The 24,821-nt window shown below is 52.2% G+C and overlaps 3 protein-coding genes across 4 annotated transcripts; all 3 read right to left on the minus strand.

Moving 5' to 3' along the window:
* Positions 1-5,694: 5,694 nt before the first annotated feature.
* RPP25L (ribonuclease P/MRP subunit p25 like) lies at positions 5,695-8,108 on the minus strand. Its single transcript, XM_002929711.4, has 2 exons — positions 7,959-8,108; positions 5,695-6,536 (listed from the first exon to the last, which is right to left on the minus strand). The coding sequence occupies exon 2, from the start codon at positions 6,500-6,502 to the stop codon at positions 6,011-6,013; it is 492 nt and encodes a 163-aa protein (XP_002929757.1). The 5' UTR covers positions 6,503-6,536; positions 7,959-8,108; the 3' UTR covers positions 5,695-6,010.
* Positions 8,109-9,700: 1,592 nt separating this feature from the next.
* DCTN3 (dynactin subunit 3) lies at positions 9,701-16,151 on the minus strand. Its single transcript, NM_001304931.1, is given in 7 exon segments — positions 9,701-9,841; positions 10,035-10,094; positions 10,711-10,769; positions 11,740-11,823; positions 13,929-14,015; positions 14,706-14,790; positions 16,034-16,151. Coding segments are annotated over 7 exon segments (561 nt in total). The 5' UTR covers positions 16,130-16,151; the 3' UTR covers positions 9,701-9,751.
* A 651-nt stretch (positions 16,152-16,802) lies between these two features.
* Positions 16,803-23,352, minus strand: ARID3C (AT-rich interaction domain 3C). 2 transcript variants are annotated; one of them, XM_034663702.1, is made up of 7 exons: positions 23,038-23,352; positions 21,143-21,215; positions 19,232-19,415; positions 18,799-19,088; positions 18,038-18,220; positions 17,732-17,821; positions 16,803-17,272 (listed from the first exon to the last, which is right to left on the minus strand). In XM_034663702.1, the coding sequence occupies exons 1-7, from the start codon at positions 23,350-23,352 to the stop codon at positions 17,172-17,174; spliced, it is 1,236 nt and encodes a 411-aa protein (XP_034519593.1). In that variant the 3' UTR covers positions 16,803-17,171. The 2 variants fall into 2 exon arrangements, with proteins under 2 accessions (XP_034519593.1, XP_034519594.1); XM_034663703.1 differs by lacking the exon at positions 18,038-18,220.
* Between the last annotated feature and the right edge of the window lie 1,469 nt (positions 23,353-24,821).

The following is a 24,821-nucleotide window of genomic DNA, read 5'->3' on the forward strand; positions in this document are numbered from 1 at the left end:
CTGAACTCTTGAAGTCTAACTTCCCTAATCTCTCTACGTATCATACCAATAATGAAACTGTGTATGTGGCTATACTCCTCGTGAGGCAGGTGGTTCTGAAGCCAGTGACTGCATTTGTCACATTGTGGATAATCATTAACTGTTTGTTGAACAAACGAGAGATCTTTGCGCCCACTGAAGGCCAAATTTCAAGCCTAGACTCTCCTCTTGTCTTGGGGCTGCTGGGAACCTCTGCACAAACCCTGCAATGGGATGGGTTGTCCCTTTGTAAATGCTGACACCTTGCGGCCATGTTCAGAAGTGCAGCCAGACATCACCTCCCCAGTGCAAGGACCAAAGTGGGAGTTAGAGGTACCCTACAGAATCAGGCCAGATCCCAAATTGTGGGGGGGGGGGGGGGGGGGGGGGGGGGGGGTGGGAGGGAGTGGTGAGGAGGAAGGTCCTCAGGAGGGAGTGCCCAGACCCCACTGCTAATGTCCTTTGAACACTCTTGATGAGTTCCAAGCAGACAGAATGGCTCAAAAGCAGAAAATCTCATGGCACGTGGGAAGAGTAAGGCATTAGTGTGGCCAGAGCCCAGATCCAAGAGCATTGGGCCAAAGATGAACTGAGCCATGGCAGTGACCAGGCAAGGGGGTCCTTTAAGACCATCCAGTGAATGAATTTGGATCTTGTCCTCTAATCTGGACATGGGGAGGTTGAGGGAGAATGACCAATCTGGGTATGGCCACATGCTTGGAGGCTCAATATTCATTCATTCTTACATTAAATATATATCAAGCACCTACTATGTACCAAGCAATGTTCAAGATCCTTAGGTTACATTAAGCAACAAAACAAAGATTCCTGCCCTTTTCAAGCTTACATTCTCATTTGGAGGAGACAGACAATAAACAAAAACACGATTTTTTAAAAAAGATTTTATTTATTTATTCATGAGAGACAGAGAGAGGGAGGCAGAGGGAGAAGCAGGCTCCCCGCAGAGCAGAGAGCCTGATGCGGGGCTCAATTCCAGGACCCTGGGATCATGACCTAAGCCGAAGGCAGACGCATAACTGAGCCACCCAGATGCCCCCCAAAAAACACTATTTTAAAGAAGTAAATTATATTTAGAAGGGGAAAAAGGCAGGGTAAGGGAAATCAAGTGCTTGATTGATGAGGCACATGGGTGGCTTCGTCAGTTAAGCATCTGACTCTTGGTTTCAGCTTAGGTCATGATCTGGTCGCGGGATTGAGCCCTGTGTCCAGCGAGCTCCATGCTCAGTGTGGAGTCTGCTTCAGATTCTTTTTCCCTCCACCTGCTCACTCGTGCTCGTGCATGCGCTTTCTCTCTTATTTCTTTTTAAACAAATAAAATCCTTAAAAAAAAAAAAGTGCAGGAGTGCTTGACTGCAATCTTAAATGGATTGGTCAGAAAAGGCCTTGCTGAGGTGACATTTGAGCAAAGGCTTAACGGAGGAAGGGAGACAGCCATGCAGGAATCTGGCAGAAGGACATTCTAAACAAAGGGAACTTGGTTTGGAGGAGAGCTCAGAAGGGAGTGAAGCAGGGAAACCAGTAAGGAGAATTTTGTAAGATAATGAGGGGCACAGAACAACAGAGGCTGTGGGAATGGAGAGACACCTAGGAAGCAAAATTGGCAGGACTTGGTGCCTGCTTGCACGGGGAAGGTATGTAAACCCTCCAATCATATTGTGTTCTTTTTTATTTTTTTTAAAAGATTTTATTTATTTATGTGACAGAGAGACAGCCAGCGAGAGAGGGAACACAGCAGGGGGAGTGGGAGAGAAAGAAGCAGGCTCCCAGCGGAGGAGCCAGATGTGGGGCTCTATCCCATAACGCCGGATCACGCCTTGAGCCGAAGGCAGATGCTCAACAGCTGTGCCACCCAGGCGCCCCCCTCCCCAGCTTCTTAATTCTTCCACCTCATCTTCAGTGACTTTCCCTCCAGGCCACCCAGCTATCCACTCTCGTGCCCACAACCAAGTCCAGTCAGCTCCTCAAACTCTCAAATCCATGGACTTCTTCATCTCGCCTTTCAGCTACTGTTGAATTATGTCCCTCCATAAAGGATATGTTTAAGTCCTAAACCCGGTACCTGAAAAGGTGACTTTATTTGTAAATAAGATCTTTACAGAGGTAATCGAGTTAAAATGAGGCTATTAGGGTGGGCCCTAATCCAATACGACCGGTTTCCTTATAAAAAGGAGAAAATTGGACATAGAAACAGACACAAGGGAAGAAAATGTGAAGATGAATGACTGGAGTGATACATCTAAAAGCCAAGAAGACCAAAGACTGATGGCAAAATAGAATGTAGGAGGAGTTTCGGGCGCCTGGGTGGCTCAGTTTGGCTCAGGTCGTGATCCCAAGCCTGCTTCTCCCTTTGCCTGCTGCTCCTCCTGCTTGTGCTGTCAAGTAAACAAAATCTAAAAAAAAAAAAAAGAAAGAAAGAAGAAAAAGAGAGAGAAAGAGAAAGAGAGAGAGAGAGGGGGAGGGAGGGAGGGAGGGAGGGAGGGAGGAAGGAAGGAAAGAAAGAAAGAAATTAGGATGAGTCAAGGAAGCCTTCTCCTATAGGTTTCAGAGGCACAATGGCCCTGCTGACAATGTGACTTCAGACTTCGAATCTCTAACACTGTCAGGCAGTAAATTTCTGTTCTAGGCCACTCAGTCTTTGATACTTTGGTATAACAGCCCTAGAAATGGGTATAGCGACAGTGCCCTGTCCTAGTTCTCTCAACTACTCCATTTCATCCCACCTCACCCTATATGTCTTCATATGGATCTCCAGGACAATGACCCCTACCCCTATCTTCATTTGTCTCCTGGCCCACTTTGGATTCCTTGACCCTTCACTCTATCTTGCTGGTCTCACTATTCTTCCATCATTTCTGCCTGTCTCAGCCTCAGTCTGGAAGAATGCAACAGTGATTCCTCTGAGTCCTCACCTAGCCTATGGATGCTGAAGCTCACACACTCTGATAACACTACACATTCATGGTCACCAGCCTCAGCCGGGCTTTTAGCCTTGCCTGGTCATCCTCCTGGACCTCTCTGTTTCTCTCTCCTGCAACAACTATCTCATACTTACTTCCCACCAGCCTCCTTGGTCCACTCTCAGCAGCAGAGCTGGATTCCCGCCTCAGGAGGAGATAGAAACCTTCTGAACTCCCTCATGTCCTTTCACCTTCACAGCCATCCGCATGCCTACTCATCTTCAACTCCTTCCCTGGGAACTTACAGGGAGTCCTCTCCCCTGCCCTCTTTGGGAGGCCCATACCTCCATGCTCCTGGATCCCATTCCCTTTTACCCCTTACAGAGTTGCATTCTGAGTTATCCAGTCTCTTGCATCTTTACTCTTTTTCTCTACTAAATTCTTCCATTAACCTACAAAGATGCTCAAATCTCTAAATCATTAAAATAAAAAATAAAAAAACTCTGTATCCCACATTCCTCTACATTTATCACTTCTCTCCTCCCATTCACAATCCTACTTCTTGAAAGGGCTGTCTCCACTTCCTCACCTTTCATACCAAGGCATAACCTTTTCTAAGAAATTATGGAGGCAGGGGGGCGCCTGGGTGGCACAGCGGTTAAGCGTCTGCCTTCGGCTCAGGGCGTGATCCCAGCATTATGGGATCGAGCCCCACATCAGGCTCCTCCGCTGGAAGCCTGCTTCTTCCTCTCCCACTCCCCCTGCTTGTGTTCCCTCTCTCACTGGCTGTCTCTGTCAAATAAATAAATAAAATCTTTAAAAAAAAAAAAAAAAGAAAAGAAACCATTGAGGCAGAAGCCACACTGGAGTGGATAAAGAAGAAAGTGTGAAGAAACTAAATCAGCGATTATATACAACTCTTATGCTCCCTCCTAAGTTGGGTCAAGCTTTCTGACTCTAAAGGCCTATCTTCTCTCTGGCTCCCTTCCTAAAATTCTTCCTCTAGGCTCCAGTTGGGCCCTGTAGAGACCCAGGAGGGGAAAGGCCCCAGAATCACTGGTCATCCCTCTCTTAGCTTGTGGGCTATTTCCTGCTTCTCTGAACTACAGATTCTGCTCCTCCCAAGAGACTTTGACCTCAGCTCAGTTTCCCTCACACAAACCCCTGCCATCATCCTGTAGTTCCCAGGTGGTATCTCAATGAGCTGCCCAAATGGGGGCCCCACCTTGGACTTCCAGAGCTTGTGATAACACCTTACTGAATCATTCGTTCAGTACCAGTCACCATGCTTACTCCATATGATCATTCCATCATGGCTGGAGTAGGCTGGAGCAGGGTAGGATGCTGAGCCACATACCAATAATCTGCAAGGAGCCTGGCCCCAAAGCTCTGGGGACTAGTGACACTCGGAGAGCTGTTCATGGTAGGAGACACACAAGTGGAGATGCTTAGAGAAAAGGCGATATGCAGAAGCTGGGAGGGAGCAAAAACCTGAGTTAGCCACAAAGAAAATGGGGAGTCAGGCAGTTGCTGCTAGCAAGACACCAGAGTCTCTGCCACAGGCTCTAGGGGTGTGTTAGATGCTCCTTGACCCTCTGTATTTGAGAGGCCTGGCTGGGCAGCTGCTCAGAGGGTTTCCTGTCTCTAACATCCCCTGAATCTGCATCACTTGCCCCTCCCTCGGAGTCTTCCCTATGGCTCTGGGCAACCTACCTTGGAAAGCACAGAATGTAGCATTCAAAGCTTGACCACAGCCTTCTAGCCTTATGGTTCCCTCATTCCTGCCCTAAGCCCTTACTGAGGCCTCCAGTCCCCCATTTCTCCCAACATCCTAACTCTTCCCACCTAGACTCAGCCAAACATCACTTCACCACTCTCAAATTGCTGGGCCTTTCCTGCCACAATGTGAGCCCAGAGAGTCCCAAGTTTATGCTTTCCTGGTGACTGGACACTCAGTCTACTGGATACATTAGAGAAGACCTCAAAATCCAGTGAGATATCCAACTGACTCAACTCTCCCTGAATCTACCACCACCCACAATCCTGCTCTGGTCCCTGCAGACTCCTGGCTACCACTGCAATCTTCACCTCTCTCCGCATGCCCCTGGCCTTACCATGGTGAATCTGTCTATGGCCAAGTTGAGACAGAAAAGGAGCAGCAAGGGGTAAAAAGGAAGGATGAGACCTGGAGAGCCGATATGAGATTGAGCTGTTTTTTTTTTTTCTTTAAGTTTATTTATTTAAGTAATCTCTACACCCACATGGGGCTTGAACTCACAAACCTGAGATCAAGAGCCACACGATATTCCAACTGAGCCAGCCAGGTGCCCCATGAGCTATGTTTTTAAGATAGGAAAAAATATGTTTGTAAGTGGAATAATTAACAATGATAGCAATTAATATTTATATAGTACTATATGCCCAGGTGATATCTAAGAGTCATATGTGTATATTTGTACACTTAATCCTTATAACAACCCTATGAGGTAAGCACCACATATATCCTGTTTTATGGATGGGAGCCCTAAGACTCAGAGCACTACTTGCCCAAGGTTACAAACCAGTAACTTACTACCAAATGGCAGAACCAGGATTCAAATCCAGGCAGTCAGTACCTAAGACCATGAGCTTAATCACTATACTATAATAAATGCTGCAGAGAAAGAAAAATGTCCCTAAACTAGGGATGGGGTGGAGGGGTACAGGGACTCTCCCTCCTTTAATCCCCCCTCCACATAGCAAGTCAAACAGAGGCTCATTAGACAAATGGACAGAACCTTTATTTCCTAACCCACTCCCTGGATCTCCGTCAGAAGAAAGGACAGAGGCACAGCAGGTAGAAGGCCAAGTAAACCCTTCTTAAGCAATCCAGAACCCAGCTGAGACAGCACATCTGTAACTCTTCGTAGCAGTCCCTTTTCACACACCAGAGAGAAGGGGAAGAAAGGACAGGGAGGCCCATTTCCATGGATTCAAATCTTGCTGGGGATGTTCAACAGTTACAAGAGGCTTTTCAGAGAAGGCAAAGCCATCCTACACATTCATGCCTGGAAAATAGCTTGCTCGGCAGATCTTCAGGACCAGGTGTCTCGAACCCTTCTTCGGGGTCGTGGGCCACAGCTGGAGCTTGATGTGGGGCCCAGGCCAGGAGGTGCTCCTGGAGGCTGGTAGCCACACTCATTGGGGTCCAAGGGGTCCCGGCTGAGCAGTACCCACACTGCAGGTACATGGCGGCGCACTGTGAGGGGATCCAGGCCTGTGTCAGGTGAGACTGGCACCCAGCTGTCCTCGGTCTGCAGGAAGCGCAGCTTGGTAAGCTGGTGCAGGCCTGGTACACGCCGCTTGACAATCTCAGCACAGCTGACTGCCTTCCCTGCAGCCCGGCCAGAACCTGAGAATACCACATGCCGTGCACTACCACCCTCCAATCGACCCAGTGCCAGCCCCAGTAGGTTGCGGATTTTGCTGCCATCTCGGACCCGCATCTCCAAGGTATCAGGAGGTAGCTGGGGCATCGGAGAAGGTGCTGGGAGTTCCACAGAGCCAGCTTTCCGGTAGTGCTCCATTCCACTTGCTGTTGTGTCTGAATTTCACGGTCCGCTGCAGGGAAGTGTCAGATGAATGCTGGGCAATACGTCCCAAGCCATCCCCCGACCCCAGCTCTCCAGGAAATGGTCCTGCTCCTCATCGCAGGCTTCCCAGAACAGGACTGTATCCTCTCACCCCTGGCTTCTCAGCACAGGTGCCATGCCTACTTTGCCCTGGGAAAGGGCCGTATCCCAAATACCCCATTCTTCTGGACATGGCCATAACCCTCCTTCCACCCTGGAGTCCCTGACATAGGACCAAATTCATCAAACACTGGGCTCTTTAGGACAGGCCAAGCCCCCTCACCCCAAGCTCCCTAGGACTGGGACTGAGCCTCCCTCATCTTGAGCTCCTTGGGACAGGGCTGTGCCCTTGAACAAGGACTTCAAGTACCTCCCCTTCACCTCAACCTGTACTTTCTAATTAATAAAGCTCTTTCCAGTTTATCTTTTTTCCGGCCTTTTTTTTTTTTTTTAAAGTAAGCTCTATGCCCAACGTGGGGCTCCAACTCACGACCCTCCAGATCAAGAGCTGGTTGCTCTACTGAGCCAGCGAGGCGCCCCTTTAGCTTATCTTTCAACTCTGGCAAAAGACCCTGCAGGCAAAGCATCCCTTGATGGGAACCGAAACTACCCCTCAAGCAGAAACTACCCCTCAAGCAATAACGACTGCTCTAAGGTCAGCAAGACCCTCTTTGGCCCCAAGACAATGATGGGCCTGCCCTTTACTGCCCATTGTACCTACAGACCGACCTTTGTCCCACATTGTCCTTATATAAACCTAGAAGCACTGTCAGCACTTTGAAGACAGTCTTTGAGCCTAGTCCGCTGTCTTCTCAGTGTTGGCCCCCACTGAAATAAATTCCTTTTTTGTTTCACCACCACTCGTCTTTCTGCCTTTGGATTCTGTCAGCCGGGAGTGCCAAAACCTGGTCTGTTTGGGATCCCCAAAGCCAGGTGCTCTAGCATCCCTGTGCCCCAGTTACACCATTGCCCCAGACTTTCGAAAACAAGACTGAGCGCCCCTCACCCACAGCTAAGACAGGGACAAGCCCCCCTCACTCCGCTTGCACAGGTTCCTACACTCCAAGCTCTCTAGCAAGAGCCAAGAGCCTTCCTCCAAAGGCTCCTCAAACAGAACTGAACCCCTTCCCACTCCGGGATCCTAAGAATAGGGCTGAGCACCCCTCCCCATGAGATTCCCAGTGTCGATGCCCCCAATCCAGGTCACCCAGAAACTCGGAAGCAGAAGCTTGACGCGGAGGGCTGCGTGGGACTCCTGGAATGGGGTCCACAGCATGGCCCCCTCCACCGCCACGGGAGGACTCCAAAACCCCGCAGGCCGCAGAGACCAAGGAGCCAGCCTCCCCTCTCCTCCCTCTACCGCCAGACACCCGCACCACCGCCCCCGACCCCACTGCGCTCTAGCTCTCACCGCCCCGGCCGCGCACGCCTCCAGTTCGTTCTGGAGCCAAGATGGCGAGCGCGCCGGGAGCGCGCCGAAGCCGCGGGGCCGCGCACGCCGGGTAGGGGCGGGGCCTGCGGGGCCGTGGCCCGCCGTGCCTCCTCGGGAAAACTGAGTATGGCCTGGACGTCTAGGAATGAGCTTAGCCAAGACACCCTGAGACCATGAACATACAGGCAGTCTGGGGCAGGGCACCCCTAATGGGGCGCAGAAGAACCGTGCGGAGAGGAGCCACCATCAGAGACTCGCTTCCCAAAGATAGGGAGGATCCGGCCCTGAGAAAATGGCAGGGCTGGCGTCATCAGTCGAGCGCACCGCAATAGCAAAGGCGAAACAGTGGCTTTCACTTAGGACAGGGGCAAGAGGTTCCGTTTGAAGTGGCTGCTGCTGCGCGAAGAAGAGCCTTTGTCATCGAGTTCTGAGCTTCGACCTCATTCTGTGGGCATGGCGAGCCACGGAGGGTTTTTTTCAGGAGCCAGTCAAACCAGTTTGTGTGCACAGCTCACTTTGGCTCCCGCCAAAGGGAGTGGGAGTGGGGAAATTGGGCCGCAACCGCGGGTGAACAGGCCGCGGGGTTCCGGGGGCGTGTCCACGGAGACTCGTATGGTGCCTAGCGTATAACAGGCGCTCAAGTATTTGTTAAATGATTTAAGAGACTGAAACAGAAATAGCCGTCGGAATAGAGAAAAGTAGATTAAGTTGGGAGATATTAGGAAGTAGGTTTGGTTCGTTGGCGACTGTTTGGACTAAGAAGGGAAGAGTCTAGGATGACTCCCAAGTTTCAGTCTTAGGTCATGCTGAATTTGAGATGCTAGCGAAACCGTGCAGGGTGGGTGGCGGCAGGCTGGCAGTTGTAAAGGGGTTTGGGGCCACAGCACTCCCTGAGACCACAAGGGGGCAGCAAACACTTGGTGGAGTGAGGCACAAAACTCCGTCTCCGGTCCATCACCAGGCTCCCTCCCTCTCCAGCCCAGGAAACACCCCCCACCCCCGCTCCGTACACACAGGCCATCTCCACCCCAGAGCCCAAAGCCCTGCAACCAAACCTCTTCTAGGCTCCTCTTCCTGCTTAATAGCACCAAGAAAGACCCAAGAGAGAAACCTCAAGGATCCTCTGCCTTTGCACCTGCTGCTCCCCTGGCTCTAAAATACCTTGCATTTCACCTTCCAGGGCTGCCTCCCCTATCCTTTTTTCTTCTGTGCTCCAAAGGACCCAGTGCCCAATTGGTGGGAAGGCTCTTTTCCTTGACCGTCTCCCCAGCTAGTCTGTGCAGGGCAGGGATCACATCCTCCTCACCTGGCATGGTATCTGACATTTAGAGGATACTTGATAAATGTGGGATAAATGGATGCACAAACAAATGTTCCACTCATATCGATCAAATGAGAGCATTTGTCCTGAGAGCTCTACATCCCCCAGAAAGCCAGTCCAGGATGAGTATAGCTTCTGGTCCAACCACTAGGAAGGCTGGCAATTCTGCCCTCTACCCCCCATCTCACCATCATTCCCACCACAGACCAGGAAGTTGGCACACTCCTCCAGTGATTTCTATAGTTTATTGATAGGATGCTGATGTGGGGAGGGGGTGCAAATAGCAAACCTCAAGTAGCCAGACATCTGACCTCAGAGCCCCACCTGAATGCAAACAGGTAGGCTGAGAATCCAATAAATACAGAGCTGCCTCTGCCCTGTTACAAAGGCAGTTCAGCACAGGGCCCTGGAGCCTGGCTGTCCCAGCCCATCCAGGAAAGGGAAGCAGCCATCACTCCTCTGCTGGCTTCAATTGCTTGGCGGCCTCTAGCTGGCAAAGTAGCTCATCCCACTGTACAAACTGCTTGGAGAGAAGCATTGTCTGATGGCAGGTCAAGGTGAGAACAAGAGCCTGAATGAGGGAGTGGAGAGATTTTCCATCTGCCAAAGGGTTGGGGAGGAGGGGAACAGATAGGCTCATTGAGATGGGATGAAAGAGACAGAGCTGGAGATGGAACAAAAGGACAGGGCTTTAGACAGCATTCCTTAGGGGCCTGGCTGAACAGAAAGGATACAGTCTTGTTGTATTCCTCCAGGAGAGCCTTGGACTCCTCAGTGATCTCCACACACTGGTCCTATGGGGCCAACATATGGCAGAGAAAGGAGTTGGATAAAGCCCAAACTTCCCACTAACTTTCCTGCTTTACCAGGAACCCTCACTCCCCATAAAGCCTAGAAAAGGCAGTGTTTAACCCCAGAGCCAAAAGGAACAAATTTCTAAAAGGAACTTTCAGGCCCCCAGATGGGTACCCTAACAGCAGTCCTAAGAGAGAGTGGACCACTCATTTCAGAAAACATTCCTGCTAGTATATGTCTCCTCCTTCCCTGTCCCCTATATCTGAATCCTCTTTGAACTTTAATCTAAGGCCTGGGAATGGTAAAACAAAAAAACCCCCAAACAAACAAAAAAACAAAAAACAAAATAAGAGCTCCTCCACTCCTAGTCAAGGACACACCATCCCCAGAAATTCTTGGGCACCTCCCATCATCAACCTTCTGGTGTCTCAGAATAGTCCTACTCAGAGAGGCAAGAGGCCTCAGGCAGATGGAAGATAAAGGATAAACCTTCAAGTGTCCCCTGGAGCTGACATGAGATGAGGGTAGCCTAAGGCGGCTTCCCCAGGTGGCAGGGGTGGGGACTAGGAGCCTTACCACTTCTACTTTCCCTTCCAGTCCTCTCCCCTCCCATACCTGCTGCTGGATGTGGATCTGGGCCAAGCGCTGCAGGCGGGCAGCATGCTCAGGAACGGCTGTAAAACACAACACGCACTGCCCGATGATGCTTGTGCCTTCCCCAGGGACTGCTCAATAGTCTATTAGGTCTTCAGCAGGATTAGAGTATTGAGTGGAGAAGCTAAGCAAACGCCAGGCTTCATCGACCACTGCAGCTAAAGGTGGTGGGGCTCCCTGCCCACCCAGTCTTACTCTAGGACTCAGAGGGGGCGAAGATACAGGCTCCTAGGAAAAAACAAAACCTTGGGGTCCCCAGAGTTGCCCCATGTTCCTACCCCAGTGCTGTAAGCAGGGTGAAGTAAAGAAAGCTTTGCCTATCATGGGATCTGTCCCTTTGCACTCAGCCCAGTGGGACCAGGTCTGCCTGGAAAAAGGAGCCTGCAGGTGGGCTGAGAATGAATGCCAGGTTCCTAAGCTGGTCCACCTGGAATCCAACACCCAGAGCCTTGGCCACCATGCTGGCCCTGCAGCTTAAGGCTGTCAGACCCTCAGCAGATAGCTGATCATGGGTACGGAGGGGTAACTAGGAAAAAATACCTCCGGAGACAAGACAAGATGGATATCTGGATTCAATTAAAGTCACTGTCTGCTTGTCAAAACAGGCCCAGGGACTGCTCTCAACAGTGTGGTGGGAAGAATTTACACATATTCACATGCCTGGCAGGAACTCTTACAGTAAAATCTGGGCTACACAGCACCATGCAGAACAGATGCTTAGGGGCTGAAGAAGGCAGATGGAATCCCAGAGTTGGGGGCTGCTGGACTCAGACTAGTGTCCTTAGGTCCAAACTGCCTGAGGTTCTGAAACTGGACTCTCTGGTCTAGCCATTTTAATCCCAATGCAGGTAGCAGGTTACCCCCAGGGTGAGGGTAAAGACAAGGAGCAGACTTAGCTTGAACCCAGGGAACCTGAGGCACAGGGAAGTCCTGGCCATCCACCCACCTCCCCAAGTAGAATAGCAGAGCTGCAGCCCCACAAAGAGGTACCTTTGATGTGAGCGCTGTCCAGCATGGGCACCAAAGCCTCCACCTGCTCCAGGAGTGCAATCTGGGATAAGATAAACTGCTCCTCTGAGGCAAAAACAGACAAGATAGTGACAGTGAGGCAAGCCTGGGCACTGCTACTCTTTTTTTTTTTTTTTTTTTAATTATTTCAGCTTTATTTCTTTGAAAAATGAAAAATTCTATGGAAAAAAAGTAATTTTTTAAATGTTTTTTTATTATGTTAGTCACCATACAGTACATCCCTGGTTTTTGATGTAAAGTTCGATGATTTATTAGTTGCTTATAACACCCAGTGCACCATGCAATACATGCCCTCCTTACTACCCATCACCAGTCTATCCCATTCCCCCACCCTCTCCCCTCTGAAGCCCTCAGTTTGTTTCTCAGAGTCCATAGTCTCTCATGCTTCATTCCCCCTTCTGATTACCCCCCCTTTCTTTATCCCTTCCTTCCCCTACTGATCTTCCTAGTTCTTATGTTCCATAGATGAGAGAAATCATATGATTAATTGTCTTTCTCTGCTTGACTCATTTCACTTAGCATTATCTCCTCCAGTGCCGTCCATGTTGCAGCAAATGTTGAGAACTCATTCTTTCTGATTGGGCACCGCTACTCTTATGCAAGGGGCTGAGGACCTGGCAGGGGAGATGGCTGAGTCCTGGAGCATGGGGTAGCTACTCTGCCTGCTGCCCCCTTCTCTAGGTGCACATTCTCCCATTCTGCCCCCATCTCTCCTAGATGCCTCTGGTATCACCCATATTGAGCCCAAGGAGCCTCTAAGTTTCTCCAAATCCCACCTTTCTTAAAGTTTTAACTGTAAGGCCTCTTCCTCTAGCCTCCTGTCAACAAACTCAGTGAGTCCCTCTGATGCCACAGGAGACAAAGTACTTCCGACTTGGGTCTCCGTGCCGAAGGACTCCTGGGAAGGTATGAAAGAGAAGACATGTGGCAGACTATCAGCAGGTTCTGCTCAGTGGCCCTGAGAGGCAAGGAAATTACAAGCTTCTGGAGAGCTGGGGCAGTAATAGCAGAGCCCAGTGAGAAGAGCAGGGTCTGGACTGGACCTGGCACAGGTGATTTCAACGGCTGCAGTGAGTAGGAAGCACATTCAAGAAGGGCTGACTGTTAATGTCAAATGTTTGGTGGCAAGGACGCTTATCAATTAATAGAGGAAAAAGAATTCAATTGGCTGAACAGGCGCAAAGAGAGCATAGGAAATGGAGCTGCATGGGAAGGGAGATTCATAGACTATAAAAGGCTCTGAATGGCAGGCTAAGGAATTAGGATTTTATTCTAGCAAGGAGAGAGATGGAGATGCTGAGGTTCCAAAGTAGACAAAGTAACATGTTGGAGATGTGTTTGGGGCAGAGAATACTGGATCACATGCAAAAGGGGAAAGACTAGGGTCAGGAAGAGGACTTAAAAGACTGCAACTATTCATGTATGAGCAGACAGACACTGAGGCAGTGGTCAGGGAGGGATGGAGAGGCTAGACTCCAGAGTCAGTGTAGGAGAAGATCTCTTGGACTTGGTACCTGAGCGACGGCACCAGTCTAGGGATGTTCTGGGTCAGCACCATATACCTCACACCAAGGACAGTCTGGATCACAGAAGATGATCAATCATTAAACATCTTTTGAATGAATGAACAAACACAGGTACTTGGCAAACCCTACCTCAGGAAGTGGCTGACTAAACTGAGTAGCAGACATTGCCAAGTCAATGTCAGAGTTCCTGCCTAGAACTCTGAAATCCCAGTGCTTTCTCACTGAGAGAAAAATGTTGAAACTCATACATACCAATATTCTCACCTCTACCAAATGCAATGCTGTCTGCTCCCACCCTTTCCTAGAAGCTCCCCTGTCTAGTGAGCAGAAGTGAGGAAGGTTCTGAAGGGAAATCGTAGAGACAGACCATTGATAGAACACTGAAGTAGTTCCCACTGTTTCTGGCACCATGGCCTGCGGCTGGCTCAGAATGATACCACACCCAAGGCCTACTAGAGGACCAAAGGATGACCTCAGGCCTCAGCCCAGAGCCAGGCCAGAATTCCAGACAGCAGTTTCCAGAGCTGTATCCATGAGAGGACTGGCAGGGAGGCCATCTCTGTGTCCGACTTCCCCTACGATCCATAATCCCCAGATGCATGTGTACACACTGTCCAGCACTACCTGCTAATATGAACTGCAGCTTAGAGGCATCGGGAATGGCAATGCGGTCAATGTACTCAGGATCCAGATACTTGATCAGGTCTTCAACTAGAAAAGAAGCAAGACAGAAAATGGACAGGGGCTGGGGAGTAGGGAATCTGTCTTATAAAGGATATTAGGGGATATTAGAAGGATATTAGTGGTCAACCTTGGGGAGAGCCTTGCGCGAGGAGATGACACCCACAGTGCCCATCCAGACCTCCATCAGTCCCCACCTCCCTGTTTCTCCCCTCTGACCACCTCCTGGCTAACCTCAGCCTTTACAGCTAGGAACAAAATTGCCTCCACTATCCTGGGGCTGTCATTCCCACTGATCTATCTTCACCAATGGTGGAAGGTTCCTTGCCCCTCAGTGCCACCAAGACAAGCCAGAGCTTTTTCTAATTTTTAGGTTGTTTGCTTTGATATAATCAAAAAGGTATGGCTGAAAAAGCCTGGGGCTCTCAGTGCCTAATTTCCTTCCTGCCTTTGAACCTTGCCTATGGAAATCCCATACCTCTCCTCCCTACTTTACCAAGAGGACCTTTGAGGCAGAGCTCTTGTCCTGTAACTTAGGACACTCATGGGCTTGGAGTTTAAGCACAACACCCCACTTTACCATTTCAGCAGGGAAACATCTTCACATTCTATTCCCACAGGGAGATTCCAGTGACCTAGTGGGCTGGAGGGCAAGGGCCGGGTCCCAGGAAGCACAGGGTTGGGAAGGAGGTCAAGCAGGCACCCTATGGAATCACTTACTCTTTTTGTACAGAATCTTCACCCTCTCCCTCTTGCTGGCAATGTTCCCCAAAGCCACCTGTACCTTGACTAGGCCATCAGCCACCTGTGAGGGGATTGAAAGTTAATTCCAAGATTCACCTCTTGACTCAAGGCTTGAAAGAGGTGAAGAACCCTCAGACTTCCAAATCTCCTTGTCCCAGCAAAGTAGGTTGGCCCCCTTCTCGTCTTAAAGGAGATGCAACCCCACCTTCCGGGAATCCTCAGTGTGAAGGGGAAAATAATCATGTAGTCCTTGGGAAGTTTCAAGTCTGACTGCGGAGGTAATTAACTATACTAGAGTTTATAGGGCATTAGCACATCCTATACATTCTATTCCCTGGTTCCTACCTCTAGGCTTTTGGGGTAGAGGGTGAGGAATCCCAATATTAAAGGGTCAAACAGAAGAAGAGGCTATGGGAGTGAATGATCTCACCCAGGTTTTAGAACATGGGGTGAGGAATGCCAATATTCAAGGGTCATATATATGGGGAGGCAAATAGGACTAAGCAGCAACAGCCATAGAGGTAGGAGGAAAACAAGGACTTAGTGTCATAGATGTCAACGGGAGCAAATGTTTTGAGAAATCAGTTCTCAAATGGGGCACAATCTGCTAGTGACAACAAATTCCACAAGAAGTGTACAAAAAGACATCATTACCTCTGATGCATTTAACTCCAGGGTATGCCTGACACTCCACCTTCAGTAAAAGGTCTTCCCATAGTAAAAGGGAGTGAAGGGGTGCGGGTTGGGAGAACTAAGCTTCGCCGTTGTCAAAATTCAGTCACTGTGTGAAGGACTGCGGGTCCATATCTCAGCACCCGGTACCCAATCCCTTCCCCCTCCTAGTCCTGGCTCTTTCAGACCTCACCTCCCACTCTTGGAGCCTTCCTTATCCACCTTTGCTCTGCCTCCTCTGGCGTCCCGTGGACCTCTTTCTGTACAATATTTAGCAATTAATTACGCAGGGCTCTGTGACGGCCCTTCCATTGCGGACTTCAGCTCTTATTGAAACTCGTTAGTCAGCTTCTCGAGTTTGTCAGGTCTCCCCAGCTAGCCCGCGAGGACAGAGGAGTCTAAGTCACAGTTCACACTGAGCCTATCGCAATCGGTCCTAACAACCCTCAGTGCCCTCCGTGGAAATGGACCGCGAGGGTCCGATAAGCTCTGGAAGGTTTCGAACCTTTATTATTTCAAAGGCCGGGCTGCGAGAGATGAGACTGGAGCAATAGCATCCATCCCGAGGACCAGGCTAGTAGACCGCTCTTGCTCTGCCCCAGAAAGAGAGCACTGGATCCCAGATCGCTCACCTTCCGCGAGCCGCGCGGCCCGCCCGACCCGTACACCCAGCGCTCCAGTTCCTCCACACGGGCCTGTAGCCGCTGCACATCGGTCACAGCCGCCATAGCTACCGCCGCCCCGCAGCAGTCGGGGGACAGTCAGGGGGCGGGACCTCCGGCCAAATAGAGAAGACTGGCTAATCCGAGTGCGAGGGCGGACCTCGATACGGGAAGTGGCGTCACGATTCAGCCCTCCGATGCCGGAAGTGACCGGCGGGGCCCGTGAAAGGTGCTAAAAGCTGTCTGGTTACCTAGGCAACGGCTACCTGTCAGGCCCTACCCTAGCTTCCAGCTTTTGCTTGTCGAGACAAACTTTTGCCTTTCTTCTAATTCCAGGGTACCAGCGAAGTTTCCCACCCCATTCCCCGAGACTGCCCATATAAATGCACCTATTATTTAAGGATTGATCCATTCCCATAAATCAGTAGGAGACTCCGTGAGATACCATAATCTTCAGGAGTCTTTTAAGGTTCAAGCGATTAGATGTCTTGCCCAAGACCACTCCGCACTCTAGTAGTAGAATTAGGATTTGAACTCAGGCAGTCTGATTCATGAAACCCATCCCCTCTACTTTCATGGACCTTTGCTGTTCTGACTTCTTTGAGAACCCCCAGCCCAACACAGCCTGTGTATACCACATAATCCCTCTCCAACCCCCAGACCCAAACAAAAAGGAGAGGAGGCACTGGGGAGGGAAGGACTGCAGCTTTATTATTCAGATGTGACCTGGGGGACGACTCCTTCACAACACCCCAACCTAACCCTTCACATGGCTTCTGAAGAGACGCAGGTCTGATTTGAAGAGGTAGGGTCCTAAAGATGATATTGACACAGGGAGGCACATGAGGAGATGATAGGGGTTACTGGGGGCAGAACTCTTTGGTAGATGCTGCTGGGGTTGCCAGGGAGGAGGTGTTCTCCCTTTACAATGAGGTAGATGTAACATCAAAAGAAAACTCTTTGGCTTCAAGTCCACATGGCATGGTGTGGGGGAGGGGTCATCTCCCAGGGTCCTAGAGTGGGCATGCTGGAAGAATCAAGGTGTGGGGGGATGTCTCTTCTCCCCCTCAGCATTGGGGCTGGGACTCTTAATTCCAAGTGGGAGTTCTCAGGGTGAGGTGCTGGAAGGGGGCCCTGTAGGGAGTGGAGGTGCAGGGTTGGTTGGGCCCTGGGAAGCTGGCACAGGCTGGCGACGGGCAAAGAGGACACCTGACAAATGGGTGAGGAGATGGTGGAGGGAAAACACAGGCCGGAGGGGTGGGCACAGAAACAGAAGAGGAAAACAAAAGTCAGTGTCCTGATTGTTAGAACACCACACACATATCCCTGCCACAAATCAATGAGGACAAATCCCTTAGGTCAGTGGAGACTCCTATGCCAATATAGATACCCTCAAACAGGTAAACAAGAAATATTTACACTGATACATAGGCCCATGACAAGGCAGACATCCCATGGTACCCATGCCAGAGAGGTCATGCCTTAGACCCCATGCCATTGTTAACACCCCTTTAACCCATGCCATTTTAACAATCCCCTGAGCCCCACATTACCCATGCAAGTTTGGATATCCCTGAACCTCATGCTAGCTGAGAAAATCTAAAATCCCCATGCCAGAGCAAACACCCCTGACCTCATGCCAGTATAGACAGCCTGCAGTACCCATACCAGTGTAGACCACCCCGTTGATCTCTAGGGCCATGTTGATACTGCTGATACCACTGCCCGCCAGATTGAGAGGCCCATCCAGCCGCTCTTCTGTCCAGGAGGGGCAGGGAGTCACATTTTGGAGAATCAGACTTCAGACTTACAAGCTCCCCCCTCCATCCTTATATATAGCCCCCATTCCACTTCAGCCCAATACCTATAACCACACGGTTGTCTACTGAGGGATCTTTCTGCCCCACCTCCAACACCTATGCCCTCCCTCAGTGCACAGGCCTGAAGACCTCTCAGCAACAAGCCCCTCCTCACCCCTCAGGGGAACCTTGCCACGGGGCAGGAAACTGGGGGGAGCTCCAGGTCGAGGTGGGTCCATGTGCCCCATCAACACAGCCCTCTTCTCTGGGGGCTCCTCTGGTGCCAACTTCTCCCTTGCAGGTCCTAAAGCCAGGCCCACAGGCAGTGCCAGTCGAGGCGCTGGAATTCCACTGTCCTCTGGAAGAACAGGTCATTCAGCTCTGCCGGACCAACCAACTCTGCCTCTGCATTTGGTTTTCCCCCCAGGCCTGGGACCAACGGAGGTCACCCAAGCTGAAGTACCAAGTTTGATCCCCCTCTCCCCCACTGCATCCAGAGTCTCAGCCTCGAGGCTCTGAAGCTGGAGAACCCAAAGGCCAATATATATGCCTAGGTTGGTCCAAGATAATGTGGGGTCTTTCCTTGTTCTTAGTTATTAAATAATACAGATCACAGGAGGCAAAAACTACATGCAAATAGGAGCCCTAGGTGGACAGGTGTGGACTGGAGCTCCTCTAAATAAAGGACCTTTTCCTGAGCTTCAGGCCCACACCGCAGTAACCCGTACCCCAGACCTCCCACGGCTTCATTGACCCCAAACCTCAGAACCCCTAAACCTTAGCGGTCAGCAAACCTCAAAGCCCTGTCAGTCCTTACTGCCCTCATACCTCAATGCCTCCCAGACTTCAGAGTTGCCACATTTTAATGTTCTCTATACCTCAGCGCACCCCCCAGGTTTCAGAGACGCCCAAACCTTCGCCCCTCTCCCCTCACACCTTTCTTAATGGGGCTCGGGCTCAGCTGCGCGCAGGCGTGCGCCGGCAGGCCGGAGGCGGAGCCCTGGGCAGGGCGGGGGCTGGGCGTGGGCGTGGGTGGGGCGGTGCCAGGACCCGAGATAGGGCCCGGAGCTCCCCGAGAGGTAGGCCCAGCTAAGCCGTAGAGCGGGGCGGCGGTATAAGCCTGACGACGGCCCTCGCGCCGGTTGCTGTCGATGGCTGCCTGGAGCTCCCCCGGGGAGCTGAGCGCCCGCGTCTCGCACTCGTACGGGTACAGGTACTTCATGTACCTAGGGGCGGACAAACGAGGCGGGGTGGGTGGGAGGCCGGACCCAAGTGATCAAACCCACAATGAAACGCCCGCCCCTGGGCCCTCCACACCCTGTGGCCCCCTTCCCGCGCCTTCCCCCAACGCTCGCGCGCCTGGCCTCACTGGGTGCGTAGAGTGAAGGCTGCCGACGTGATGGTGGTGGGCAGGCTGAGGCCACGCGTGACCTCCCGCCACACCTTGCGGTTGATGACTTCCACCAGGCCGCCTTTGGCTGTCACCAGGCGAAAGAGCGCGTACAGGTCCAGCACCTGCTTCGCCATGATGGGCACGCGGTTCACTGGCGTCCCTGGTGGGAGGTGTGCAGAGAGTCAGGACACTAAGACTAAGACCCTGTCTTCGGACATCCTCAAGGACTGAAGGAGTCCGTTGCCTGGAGGAGGCCAGGGTACAAGGCGGGACCTCTGAGAAAAGGGAAGGGGGAGGGATGGGGAGGTGGGATTCCAGGCAGAGCCCACAGGGCCCCTAAGCCCTGCATTGTAGCAGGAAGGACAGTAAGCTAGATCAGGGGTCGGCAACCTTCTTCCGTAAAGGTCCAGACAATAAATATTAGAGGCTTTGAGGACCAAACCGCCTCTGTCCCTACTCCACTCTGCCATTGTAGCTTGAAAGCAGGTATGGAGAATATTTAAAGGAATGGGCCCGGCTGTGTTAACAATAAAAACTTTATTTACAGACCCTGAAATTCGAATTTCACATGTCCTGAAATGTTATTCGTCTTTTAATTTTTTCCACTATTTAAAAATATAAAAATCATTCTTATCTCGCAGGCGGCTAGATTTGGCCAGCCGGCTTTAGTTTGCCAACCCCTGGGGTAGACCGTAGTAAGGACTTCCCGATAGTGCTGAAAAGCTGGACTCCCCTAAGCAACGGCCTGGGGATGGCTGCCCGAGACCGGGGGATGGCGGATGGGAGAAGAAGCATACCCCACCTCGGCTCGCCAGATCCGCAGCTCACGCCGCCCCCGCCGGCCAGTCCTGACAAAGGGGCCTGTCTGCGCTGAGCGATGGGCCCCAGTTAATTCCTTACCGATCCCGTCCCCTTCCGCCGCCGCCTTTGGACCCGAACAATTAGCTGCGGCCTGATTAATAGGGGGAAATTATCGGTCCCGAGGGACCTCCTCCCCCAGCGGAGGGAGCGGAGGGAGGCAGGGACCAGAGGGAGGCAGAGCTCCCGGCCTCAGGGTGATGGAGGGAATGCTGGGACCTGCTCGACCAGCCTACCCCACTTCCCCAGTGGAGGGGAGACCTCGAGGAAGGGGAGGGAGGGGACGTTGGGACCAGAATGACTGGGCCTCCCTTGGAAGCAAAAAAGACCTGGAGCCCCACTGAGGGTCCCTGGCTAGAAAGGATCCCAAAAGGGGGTGCTGGGCCTGCAGTGGAAGCCTGGGGGACTTTGACCAGCAACTGCACTAAGGGCGGGGGGTGCAGTGCAGCTAGTTAATTAGTGGCTTATCAGGTCAAGCTCCGAGTGAGTTAATTAGCTTTGTAGAGAGAGATAATGAGTCAGTCTTCGGACCCATGAATCTGGGGAGAAGCCTAAGTGATGGACTGCCGCCCACCCTGATCTCCTCCTGGACCCTTGCATTTTCTTCTAGCTCTGAGATTTCTGGAAAGGGATTCCTCCTCCTTCATAACCCCGACTCACATGGTCCTCACCCTACCCCTTGAGAAGTCCTTCCTTCAGTCTAATCCCAGTCCTTCCTGCTGTAGAGCACATTGGGTGTCCCCTGCCTAAAGCAAGGGGAAACCGAGGAGAGACAAGGCTGGACGAAAGGCCACCGAAAGAGAAACAAGGCATTCCCAGCCCCCCAATCCTGGGAAAACCCCCCCAAGCCACCCCTACCAGTCCNAGGGGGCCAGGGTCAGAGGTTAAAGACGCTATTGAGGGCCCAAAGGATAGGTGTTGCCAAGCTCAGGCCTCTGCAGAGAGGACCCAACCTAGGGACTAAACCCTGGGGTCTCCCTTCCTCAAAACTGGTAGGTGGGGGTCCTTCCCTTACATCATCCCACTCACCCCTCTTCTGCATGAAGCTAAACAGGTCATCCAGAAATTCCTTCCTCTTGGGGTCTGCATCAAGCTCGTACAGCTGGGGAAGGACTGAGGTCATTTTTCAGCTCCACTGACTCCCCCCCCTCCCCCTGGGACCCCAACTCAGGTTATACCCTGAATAAGGGTTCTCAGCTGAAGGGGTGAATAGGATCTGAAATGTGGACTCCCTGGCATTAGACTCTCTCCCGTGAGGGCAGGTAGGGGCACTTTTTCTAATACACACAGAGACCCTCCACTGGCCAGGGGTGCCCTGGGAAGCTCAAACCATCCCTCTGGGGAATAGGGGATGAGAGAAAGCTTAGGAGGCTCAGCCTGCCCTCCAGGGCATGCACAGAGCCCCAGGGAGGAAGTCAGGCTAGGACAGTGCTTCACACTGAGGAAATGGACAGATGTCCCTGAGGCTTGTTCATTCTTGCAAAGGCTTCTTGCTTTTCACATCTCTGTGTACCAGGGCTGGGGATGAAGGGCAGAGATACCTCTAACCCATTCCTCAGGCAGAGTGGATACTCAGAAGCTCCTGGATTGAAACCTGGGGCCCTTCAGCCTACCTTCTGGTCTGTCTCTTTCCAGGGATGGTGACCTATCCACTATAGAGGCTGACACAGAGGTAATGGCCCTGCACCACCCAGGACCTGTGGGGTCAGATCTTGAAAGGCCCAGAGGTCATCCCACCCATTTCCAGTCACCTGAAGCCCCATCTCCAGTATCACCTCCCAAATACCACCCAGGAAAACAATCCCTAGAGTAACAGTCATTTATCCATAATAACAGTCCCTGAGTAACAATAGGTAACACTCCACTCCCCAAAAAGAACTCTCAGGATAAAAAAAAAACAAAAACCCATGAGGAACAAACCCCAGAGATCCACTTTAGATCTACGCTCCCACAAGAACTGAGCCCAAAGTCTTAGATGGATACCCACAAATAACTCAAATGCTCTCCAAGTATCAATCCCCAGAATTATATCCAGGAGAAATAGTCACTAGAGCCACAGAACTCTGAATAACTCTCCCAGTGTGACACTACTGCCACAGAGTACTAGCCACTGATGAACACTTCTGGAAAATACCCCAGACCTACAAGTAACATCACCAGAACATCTAGAGTCAGAGCCCTTCATAGTGACAGCCTGAAACAATGCCTTAGAATAACATCCAAACAGGTTCCATAGAGAGGAAGAACCTCAAATTTAGGCTCTATGAGTAAGATCTTATCATTCCCAGCTGTACAGGAGCCCTTTAGTCATACTGCAGCTGTAGTGGCCATCACAGACTAGAAACTGTCCCCCATAGAACTCAGCCAGGGAGAGAATTTGGATGAGGGCAATGCAACAGGGAAAAGTTGGGCGGGGGGCGGGTATCAGCTTGCCAAAGGAGTAGCAACCTCCAGCCTGCTTCTAAAGACAAAAATAGGCAGCCCAGGAAACCCCCACTGGTTGCTGGAATATGACCTTGCGACTTGATGTGTGAGAAGGTAGGGTAAGACGGTTCTGGTTCTGGAACTGGAATCCCCATTCCTCAGATCCCACTCCCTCAAAAGAATTCTTGAAGCTCCTCACCCCTCCCACTTTTCCTTCCAGCTTCACCAAGAGCCTCCAGTCTCATGCCTCCATGTTTCTGGGCGTCTCCTGCACCTTTCAGTGTGTGCCTATGCACTTCTGTGTATGTCTCTGGATGTCTGTCTCTCCCTCCCTGTCACTATCTATCTTACAGTCTTCCCACTCTCTCTCTCCAGGTCTCTGTGTCTCTGTCTTTTCATCCTGCAGAGGGCAGTGGGGGTGGGTGGGCTAAGAATCACCTGGCTTTGCTTTTGCCCAGAGAGGAGAAAGGGGAGAGGACCTGACATCGAGGGGGTCCTACCTGCTTGAACTGTTCCTCGTAGGTCCATTCATGGGGTTGAGGTCCAGGGGGCTGGCTGGAAGGTGAGCTGGGGCCCCGGGGCCCTGGCCGGCTCTCCTCGGCTGCCTCCTCCTCTGCCCCGGCTTCCTCCCCTTCCTCATCCTCTTCAGCATCCTCCTCTTCTTCGGTCCCAACCTCCCCCAAGACCCCCTCAGGGGCCTGCAGGGTCCGGGGGCCAGGTAAAGGAGGTAGTGGTGGTGGCAGTGAATGTGGAGGGGTCAATGGCCCCACCCCTTGGGCCAGGCGGGCTGCCTGCTGCCTCTGCAGGGCCTCCATTACAGCTTCCAGGCGCAGTCCCCCCGCTGGTGGAGGGGCTGGCACCAGGCGGGGCCCAGAGGAAAGGGCCGCCTGTGGGGGTGGGAATTATGAGTGTTGGGCCCTGCTGCCCCCACAAGCCCCAGCACAAGAGGAGGTGGTCATTGATTCAGGTTAGTGTGGGGGGCCATAAGAAAAAAGCAGAAAGATAGCTTTCCCAGAGATCGACACAGACAGAGGTAGAAAGAGCAGGAGAGACGAGAAACCAGACCCAAAGAGACAGAAATGGACACTGACAGAGGACAGGTAGAGAGAGAAGGAGGGGGGAGGAGGGAGAGAGAGAGCGAGAGTGAGATCCAAGCAAGAGACAATGACAGGAGAGATATGGAAATAGAAATAGAGATGGGACTGAGAGACAGTCAGAGACAGAGGTGGGGAGAGGCAGAGATATCAGGCAGAGACAAGAACAGAGAGACAGAAGTGGGAAGAGATGAGATTGATAGAGATATTGGGTAGAGAGGGAAGGTAAGAGAGATAGAGGGGCAAGAGATAAATAACAAGACCTGAGTGGCAGGCAGTCCAGAGAGAGGGACAGAGCAGAGACAGAGGTGGGGAGAGAGACAAACAGTGAGACAGTGGTTGAGAGAGACAGGGAAAGACCGACGCAGCAGGAGACAGAGACTGAAGAGAGAAGAGATGAGAAAGAAACAGGGCGAGACGGTAAATAGCGGGAGACAGAGACAGAGGCAGGGAAAAAACAGACGGAGAGACGAGGCAGAGACCCAGAGGACCAGCACCGAGGAGGCGCGGGAACCGAGGGCGGCGGGGGCAGAGCCCGGGACCGGGCAGGCTGGGGACCGCGACCGCGGGGTCTCGACGCCCGCTCTCTGGCTCCCCACTCCCCGCGGCGCACTCACCAGCCTGGCGCGGCCCGGTGCCCCCGGCGTCTCCACGGCGCTCCCTCTGCTCCGCCCGCCTCCCGGGCAGCCCCTCGCTCGGCTCGCTTCCCTGCGCGGGGTCCGCCGCCGTGCGCTCCTGCCGCCGTGCGCTCTTCTGGCCGCCGTGCGCTCACACGCCGCTCTGCTGGTGGCGGCCGCGGGGGCGGGACCCGAGAGGGGCAGCGCGGGCGGGGGCGCCGGGGGAGAGGCCCCGGGGGGCTCTGCCGCTCCCAGACCCCCAACAGGTGTTTCCCCCTCCACCCTGCCACACTGGGGGGAGGGGGCGCTGGAGAGCTGCCGGGAATCGTTCCAAGGACAGTGAGGAGTCTAACACCATTGGACTCTGGACCAGGGCCCCGTCACACCCCCAAGTCGTGCCCCCCAAATCCACACTCAGTGCCCGGCGTTCACACACAAATAGCCGTGTTCACACCCTGTCACAAGTTCTGTCACACAGCTGTCCTGTCGCACATATTTGGTTACACGGACATTACAGCGCCAACGGCTTGAGCAGGTCGTGATCTTGAGGGGAGTCAGTCTGCAAGATGCTGA

Source organism: Ailuropoda melanoleuca, chromosome 7, assembly GCF_002007445.2.
Source record: "Ailuropoda melanoleuca isolate Jingjing chromosome 7, ASM200744v2, whole genome shotgun sequence".
Taxonomy (NCBI): Eukaryota; Metazoa; Chordata; class Mammalia; order Carnivora; family Ursidae; genus Ailuropoda; species Ailuropoda melanoleuca.

What these genes read in the sequence shown, in the direction of transcription:
- RPP25L (XM_002929711.4), bottom strand. Translation starts at nt 6,502, where the DNA reads ATGGAGCACTACCGGAAAGCTGGCTCTGTGGAACTCCCAGCACCTTCT.
- ARID3C (XM_034663702.1), bottom strand. Translation starts at nt 23,352, where the DNA reads ATGGAGGCCCTGCAGAGGCAGCAGGCAGCCCGCCTGGCCCAAGGGGTG. An exon ending in TAGCTTCATGCAGAAGAGGG is followed by an intron (nt 19,416 to 21,142) that starts GTGAGTGGGATG and finishes ACCTCCCACCAG; the next exon opens with GGACGCCAGTGAACCGCGTG. An exon ending in TGGCAAGGTTCCCCTGAGGG is followed by an intron (nt 17,822 to 18,037) that starts GTGAGGAGGGGC and finishes CCTCCTGGACAG; the next exon opens with AAGAGCGGCTGGATGGGCCT.